At 50.0% G+C, this 8,285-nt stretch overlaps 1 protein-coding gene across 1 annotated transcript; it reads right to left on the bottom strand.

Moving 5' to 3' along the window:
* Positions 1-971: 971 nt before the first annotated feature.
* On the bottom strand, positions 972-7,220 carry LOC137537883 (uncharacterized). Its single transcript, XM_068259828.1, is given in 6 exon segments — positions 972-1,268; positions 1,270-2,547; positions 2,549-2,684; positions 2,686-3,065; positions 3,150-3,341; positions 6,723-7,220. Coding segments are annotated over 6 exon segments (2,781 nt in total).
* Positions 7,221-8,285: the final 1,065 nt, after the last annotated feature.

Below are 8,285 nucleotides of genomic sequence, written 5' to 3' on the forward strand. Positions count from 1 at the left end.
GGATGGCCTGCCAGCCTGGCAACACAGGAAATATGACACATATAGCAGTTTATGGAATATTATATACATCTAGGAGTAACAGCAGGTCAGTTCTAGGTGAAGGCTCTTTTGAAGCTTAGGACAGCAGGCTACGTGTCAGCTCCCCTGCTAGGATTGTAGCTAGAGAGTCTGACTCTTTCTCTAGTAAATTGGTTCTGTCAGGCTGCTTATCAACTTCATCTGATGGATGGGCCCTTACACAGCTGGGTGCCTGGGACACTTCTGCTGAAGGCTCCTGCCTTTTGGTGAAAGGAGAAAAAAACCCTGTCTTTTAAAATAAGGAATGTCATTTTCTGATCGCTTGCAATGACTGCACAAATCTAACCAGGAAATCAGAAAATCGACTGCGAATCTTCCAGATTCGCCTGCGTTTCTCACGGCTGTTCGATGACAGATCCTCCTGGGGTGAAGGCATGTAGACATGCATCCACAAGATGTGTGGCGTTGCGGCTAACCTGCAATATCGGGTCTAGATCCCCATTGCCACGGGATAGGCCATCGGCATTCTGGTGTCGGCTGCCTGCCTTGTGTTGAATCGTGAAGTTGTACTGCTGTAATGACAGGCTCCAACGTAAGAGCTTGCCATTGGTCCCAGCAGTGCGATTCAGCCAACTCAGGGGGTTATGATCGGTAATGATCGTGAAGGAGTGGCTGTACAGATATGATTGCAGTTTCTGTAGGGCCCACACGATCGCTAGGCACTCCTTTTCAGTAGTGGAATAGGCTACCTCTCGGGGCAGGAGCTTCCGGTTTAGGTAGAGAATAGGGTGCTCGTCTCTCTTTTCGTCCACCTGGCTGCGGACTGCACCGAGACCGTAGTCAGAGGCATCGGTTTGCACGATGAACCGACGACTGAAATCCGGGGCTTGAAGCACAGGGGCGCTTGCGAGCGCCTGCTTCAAGGCCTGGAAGGCGTTCTCACACTCGGGGGTTCAGCTAACAATCTTGGGGTGTTTCTTGCTAGTGGCATCGGTCAGAAGATTTGCGAGGGAACTATAGGCTGGAACAAATTTCCTATAGTAGCCAGCAGTCCCCAGGAACACCTGGACCTGTTTCTTGGTGATGGGCCGAGGCCATGCCAGAATGGCGTCGACCTTTCCCGTGTCAGGTTTCAGGGTGTTACCCCCCACCCGGTGACCTAAGTACTGCACCTCGTTCATGCCAATCTGACACTTACTCGGCTTAACCGTCAGATTGGCCCTGGCCAGCCTCTCTAGTACCTGAGACAGGTGTTTTCAGGTGTTCTTCCCAGGTGGGGCTGAACACTGTAATGTCATCCAGGTACGCTACAGCGAACCCTTGCATTCCCTCCAGCAGGTCGTTCACTGCCCGCTGAAACATGGCAGGTGCGTTCTTCATCCCAAAGGGCATCATCGTGAACTCGAAGAGGCCAAAAGGGGTGATGAAGGATGACTTTTGCCTCGCGTCAGATGCAAGCGGTATCTGCCAGTACCCCCTGCTCAGATCCATGATTGAGAGGTACCTGGCGGCCGCCAGTGTATCTAACAACTCATCGATGCGAGGCATGGGGTAGGCGTCTGTAGTAGTGATGGCATTCAACTTCCTGTAGTCCACGCAGAACCGAGTTGTCTGGTCCTTTTTAAGCACCAGGACAACTGGGGCTGCCCAGGCACTACAGGACTTTTGAACGACCCCTTGTTCTAGCATCTCCCTCACCTCTTGCTGCGTGTCCGCTTGCACCTCCGGAGACACACAGTAAGCGGATTGCTTGATGGGAGGATGGGTTCCTGTATCCACTTGGTGAACTGCCAGACTGGTTCGCCCTAGGATACCTGAGGATGTGTGCTGGTATGGGGCCAGCACCTCTTGTAGCTGTTCTTTTTGGGATGGAGAGAGTTGCGGGTTGACATTTATGTCACCGTCCAACTCGTGGGTGTCAGCCAGCAGATCTAAAAGAGGGTCTGCCTCTCCCTGCTCTAACACTGGCAACACATAGTTGACCCTGTCATGGTGGGCCTTCAGCATGTTGACATGGAAGCTTTTCTGTTTCCTGCCTCCCATGTTCACTAGGTACGTCAGGGGGTTTAAACGATTCAATATGGTGTAGGGCCCCTCCCAGGCAGATTGCAACTTGTTCTGTCTCACGGGAAGGAGGGCATACACCTTGTCACCTATTTCAAATGACCGCTCTCCAGCAGTGCGGTCGTACCACACTTTTTGTTTGGCCTGAGCCTGGGCCAGGTTTTTGGTCACCATTGCTGTCAGGGACTCCATTTTGTCCCTGAACTTGAGAACATAATCAACTACGGAGACATCTGTGGGGTCACCCTTGCCCTCCCACGTCTCCCGCATCAATTGTAGGGGTCCTTGGACATTCCTTCCATACAGGAGTTCAAACGGGGAGAACCCGGTTGATTCCTGCGGCACCTCCTTGTATGCAAACAACAGATGAGGCAGGTATCGCTTCCAGTCCCCACCTTGCGACTCAACAAACGTGGTCAGCATCTGCTTCAGCGACCCGTTAAATCTTTCACACAGTCCATTGGTCGTTCGGGTGGTAAGGACTGGAGACAATGTGCGTCATCTGTATCTTTGTACACAGGGCCTCCATGAGTTCGGACATAAACTGGGATCCCTGATCAGACAGCATCTCCACAGGGAACCCGACTCGGGAAAAAATGTTACGCCTCCGCTACCTTGTCCGCCCTCAGGGAGGAAAGTGCCATGGCCTCAGGATAGCGGGTGGCGTAATCCACCACCGTCAGGATGTACCTTTTGCCACTGCTGCTGGGAGTGGGCAACGGTCCAATTATGTCGACTGCCACTTTGTGAAAAGGCTCACCTATGATTGGCAGAGGACACAAGGGAGCTTTGCGGGGATTCCCAGCCCTTTTTACCTTTTGGCAAACGGTACATGAGCGGCAGTAGTTTGTCACATTTATCCGCTTTCTAGGCCAGTAGAAATGTCCCTGGATACGATCAAGTGTCCTGCGGATTCCTAAGTGCCCTGCCAGGGGAATGTCATGTGCAGACTTCAGCACATGCCCCCGGAAGGCACTAGGTACCACAAGCAACTTGGTACCCACACTCATTTCACCTTCGGTGGGGTGTACAGGCTCACTGTACAGCTGCCCACCTTCCCAGTATACCTTGATTGTAGCCTCATCTGGGAGGGGCTCAGAAGCCTGTCTTCTGAGGGCCTCGAAGCTAGGGTCAGTCTGGAGTGCTTGCACAAATGCAGCACTCTCGCTTTCAGCCAGCTGGCCCGTTGCATATGTGGTCAGTGGCTGAAGGGTACCATCCAGGGTTGCCAAGCGTCCGTATTTGGACGGACAGTCCGTCTAAATGACCCCAAATATCAGCTGTCCGTTCCTGTCCGTACTTTGCAAAAGGCGTCCGTCCAAAAAGTGTACGTTTTGCAACAATCCTCATGCGCATGCGTGTGTTGCTGCAAAAGCCGCTGATCTCCGTGGCGGCTGAGCCAGGAATCCTCCTCCGTCCTTCCCTCTCCTCCCTCCAATCACGGACAGCCTGTTTATGAATGGCACTTCTCTCCAACTAATAAGAAGAGAGAGGCAGCCAAGCCAGCTCCACCCCCACAATGCCTGTCATCCACTGTTTCAGTCGAGGAGTAGGAAGCACGTGTGGATGCAGAGAGACTTTGTATGGACCCTGCCGCTGGGTGTTCTCCCTAGCCTCTCGCTGTTAACATGACATGTCATACAGAGCACTGCAGAAGCCACAGCAAGCCGAGCCAGGTAATGTGTGTGTGGCTCAGCGTCAGTTAGGCTCCCTCACCCAGAACAGCCGCTGGCTGCACTCCCTCACTGAATATGAAGAATGTGATTGAAGCTGGTGATAAATTGCTAATTGTTTGAAAGGTCAGAGACAGGGTCAGTCAGGGATGGAATGCCTGCTACCTCGGCTCACGTTATTCTACTTGTCCTAGTACCCTGAAACATTAAATTAGCAGGTAGTGGTAATTGAAGGGGAAACCGAGCCCCCATTCAGGAATAATTCAGCTGCTAAAGGGGAAAACAGCAGGAGTAGAGAGAGGGGATTTTCAAAGCAATTCACTTTTTTCACTTTGGGGGAAAAAACAAACAAACCAGTAGTGCACAGCAGGCTACCCCAGTACCAGGCTGTCAGTGAGTGTATTGCTTGTCTGCTTTGTTGTTACTGAAAGTGAATAGGCAGTGCTATGTGACAGCCAATCACCTCTCCTGAATCCTGCTCTGTTTCTGGCTATAGCAAGCAGCATTTGGCAGCATGTGGCAAGCAGCATTTTCCCCTTCTATTGGCTATTGCACTTCTATTGGATATTATAAATCACCTTTCTCTATCCCCTCAGGCCAGAGTTGATAATCAAGGACTACCTTATTCCCTGATATCATATTATACCCTATGCATATTGCCTTAATTATATGTCCAAAAATACATCTTCTGTTTCTTAAAATATTTGCTAAAGTGAATAGAGGTAGGATCTAAACACTTCACTGGCTTTGATCCGGTTTTCCTGGCACTAGTTACTTAAAGGGACTCCGCAGGATACTTCATAGGGAGATTCAGCTAACTTGATTGGATGACCAGGGCTGTGGAGTCGGTCCAAAAATCCACCGACTCCGACTCCTCCGTTTAGGATTCCACCGACTCCGACTCCACGACTCCGACTCCTCTAATTTGCATATTACAATTTTGTTGATTAAAAGTATGTAACATGAAATTCGTCTCATAACTGCCAACGCTTAGGAATTTTACAAGACAACTGAAGTGAGAAGGATATGTAGACTACTATATTTATTCCCTTTAGACTAAAACTAGTCCTTGGTAAGAGTTCTTGTAAAAGGTACAAACCGGAACAAAGAACATCTATCAGGCCCTAGGCAATGTAAGTGTGGGTACATGTAAGAATGATGTGCAGGTACTCTGCAAGGGAATGAGGAGATTGTAAACAGACAACACCTCTGTGTTCAATGTGCACAGCATTCTCAGTGGATTCCCTGCAGCTCTGTGGGGAGTGCATATGTAGAGTATAGTACTACTGTGTAACAAAGTAAACCTGAGACAGATGAAATTAAAGTTTTATACATACCTGGGGTAACCTCCAGCCCCCTTCAGGCTAATCAGTCCCTCGTTGTCCTCCTCCACCACCTGGATCTTCTGCTATGAGTCCAGGTACTTGAGCCAGTCAGGCGTAGTGCGCATGCACACACTCCGCCGCCAGGAGCATACTACACCTGTGCAGCACTATTGCGCAGGTGCAGAATGTTCCTGGCTGTGGGAGCGGCATGCGGCCGGACAGCGCTGACTGAATTACCGGGACTCATAGCAGAAGATCCGGGTGGTGGAGGACAGTGAGGGCTGATTAGCCTGATTAGCCTGAAGGGGGCTGGAGGAAGGCCCAGGTATGTATAAAACTTTACTTTTCATCCGTCTCAGTTACCCTTTAATTTGTAGTCACCAAACCAAATTTTAATAACATATCAAATTATTTTATTTCATCAGCAAAGGGAGTACATACATTTGCATAAATCAGCATCAATGCAGAATTATTTCCATCTTGTTGACCATCTCTATTAGTGACATAGCTACACATCAGGCTTTATTCTTACAGCATAGATGTTATTTAGTATATATAAGAGATTCCTGTGTACACATCATACTGTATATACAGTCACAGTCAGATATGTATATCTGACCTTAAAAATACGTGAACTGCTTTATTGAAGCAGCACAAGTAACTAATTTTGATTGGTTTATTTCATTTTTGTATACTAAGCACAGCTATTACTGTATATATACTGTATATATACATTATTTTAATGACTATTATCTGAGAAATAGAACATTTTATCATATTTTCTATTTTACTCCACGACTCCGACTCCGACTCCACAGCCCTGTGAATAGCACCCATTCAAACTGCTAGGTTTCCAATATGTTATAGTAATCTAGACCGACACTATTTGGCCAATCACAACGCTTCGTGCTGTAGTGTGTGCTGTGACTAAACTGTTCCCTATGAGGTTTCCTGCTGAGTCCCCTAAAGTACATTGTCTATCACTTTTTTTTCCTGATCCATAATTCATTGGGGGTGAGGGGCCCTCAGGATTACTATATTTGTCATTTGAGGCCTCTGAGGTTGCTAATAGATGGCTATGAAATAGCCTTCAGTTGAAATACGAGCCTAGGCACCCTATGGGGTATAGTAGAACGCAGCTACATGCAGATATAAAGCTGTCCCAATCCAGCCTTCTTCATTTAGGTAGCATGGAAAAACCCTTAAAAAAAAGTGAACTTGCCCTGTCGAAAAAGTGCGCTGCTGACTCCGCCCCCATGTCCGTCCAAAAAAATGTGTGTCCTGCTTTTTTGGACCTTTTGTCCGTAAAAAAATTGAAATTAGGTTGGCAACTACCATCCCTGGGGTCAGAGGAGGGGGAGGAGGCTGGAACCCCCTCCACCTGTTCTGAGCTCAGGTTCTGAGCAGTACGGCTGCGTGTTACTGCTAGCACAGGTATACCTTCAGAATGGCACAGATTGGCCTTACTCACATCATTGTTACATGCATCAATGACAGTGACAGGTATAGGAACATTTTCATCACAGACAGTTTGTACATCAATCACAGGTACCTTTGACTCAGGTACTATTGAACCCGGTACCCTTGAACTGGGCACGTTCAACCCACCTCCCCCCTGTTCTTGCCCCTGGGTGCAAAGTACCTGGGTGTGGGCAGAGAGTCCGTCTCCGGCCTGGCCTTCTGAGGGGCTTGGGGCAGGTTCATAATAGGACACAAGCTTGCCCAGGTCGGTCCCCAATAAAACTGGGACCGCCAGTTGGTCCAGGACCCCAACAACCTTCTCTTGAACCCCCACCCCCCAGTCGATGGACACCCGAACCTGGGGAATGTGAGAAAGAGTGCCCCCCACTCCAGTGAGGGTAAGGTATTTGTCAGGGATGATGTTTTCCGTCGGGACTAGGTGCGCATGCACCAGAGTGATATCCGCCCCAGTGTCGTGGAAACCGGTGACAAGCTGGTCATTCACTGTAACCAGCTGGTGGTTGCTCATGGTGGAGTGGATCCCTTCCCCACCAGCGAACATGATATTGGTGGGTACTCCAGGCTGGGGTGCGCTGGCTGGCTGCATTGGCCGTGGGCGAGGTACAGGCGGTGCAGGTGCTGGCGTTGTCTGCCTCCGCTCCGGGCAGTTGGATTTCATGTGTCCGGGCTTGCAGCAGTAGTGACAGGTGACCCCCTCAGGTGCTACAGGCCTGGGCGCAGCAGCTGCGCTGGGTGGCCTCTGTGGCGGACGGCTCACAGGGGCAGGAGAGTCTGCCAGGGTATTGGGCGGAACTCCTCTCCAGCTGGATGGTGCAGTCCGGCGTGTGTCAGGCACCTGGGTAGTTGCAAAGGTTTCAGCGAGGTCTGCAGCGACAGTTGCTGACGCAGGCTTGCGCTCCAGCACAAACTGTCATTCATCAGCAGGGCAAATGTTCAGAAACTGTTCGAGGACGATCAGTCCTCCAGGACATCATAAGACCCTTTGGTGAGGCCTAGAGTCCACTGGCGGAGTGTGGTGAGTAGACTGCTGACCACATCTCGATAAGAGTCAGAAGATTTTTTCTGCCAGGACCTGAACTTTTTGCGATAGGCTTCTGGCGTCAGCTGGTATTTAGTAATGATAGCGTCTTTTATAGCTGCATAATCATTATCTTTTTCCGCAGGTAACTCTGGGAAAGCATCAAGCGCTTTGTAGCACAGCAAAGGTGTCAGATGTCTGGCCCACTGGTCTTGGGACAGACGGTACTGACAGCATGCTTTCTCAAAGGGATCGCAAAAACAAGTCAATGTCAGTGTCCTTTTCAATATTAGCAAATTTACATTTTACACTTACGGGTCATGCAGCTCCTTCAGCAGGGAGGCTGGGCAGTGAACTCCGGCTGGCCTGTTGATCCTTGGCCATGTTCAGTTCATGCTGTCGTTGGAGCTCCCGTTCTCGCTCAGCGGCTTTACTGGGTCAGCACAAATTGACATTCCAGTACTGGCCGGTTCCAGGCGAGTACTCGGAGAAACTCTGAGATCGGGGTCCACACTGACAGTCTCCTGCGTAGCCTTTGATGCAGGGCCCTCAGAATGCACAACCTCTGTACGGTCAGGGTCTTCAGTCTCTGGTTCCCCTCGACGTGAGTCCAGTGTTGGGCGAACACCTAGATGTTCGGGTTCGCGAACGTTCGCCGAACATCACCGCGATGTTCGGGTGTTCGCGCCGAACTCCGAACATAAT

The sequence above is a fragment of the Hyperolius riggenbachi genome, chromosome 11, assembly GCF_040937935.1.
Source record: "Hyperolius riggenbachi isolate aHypRig1 chromosome 11, aHypRig1.pri, whole genome shotgun sequence".
NCBI lineage: Eukaryota > Metazoa > Chordata > Amphibia > Anura > Hyperoliidae > Hyperolius > Hyperolius riggenbachi.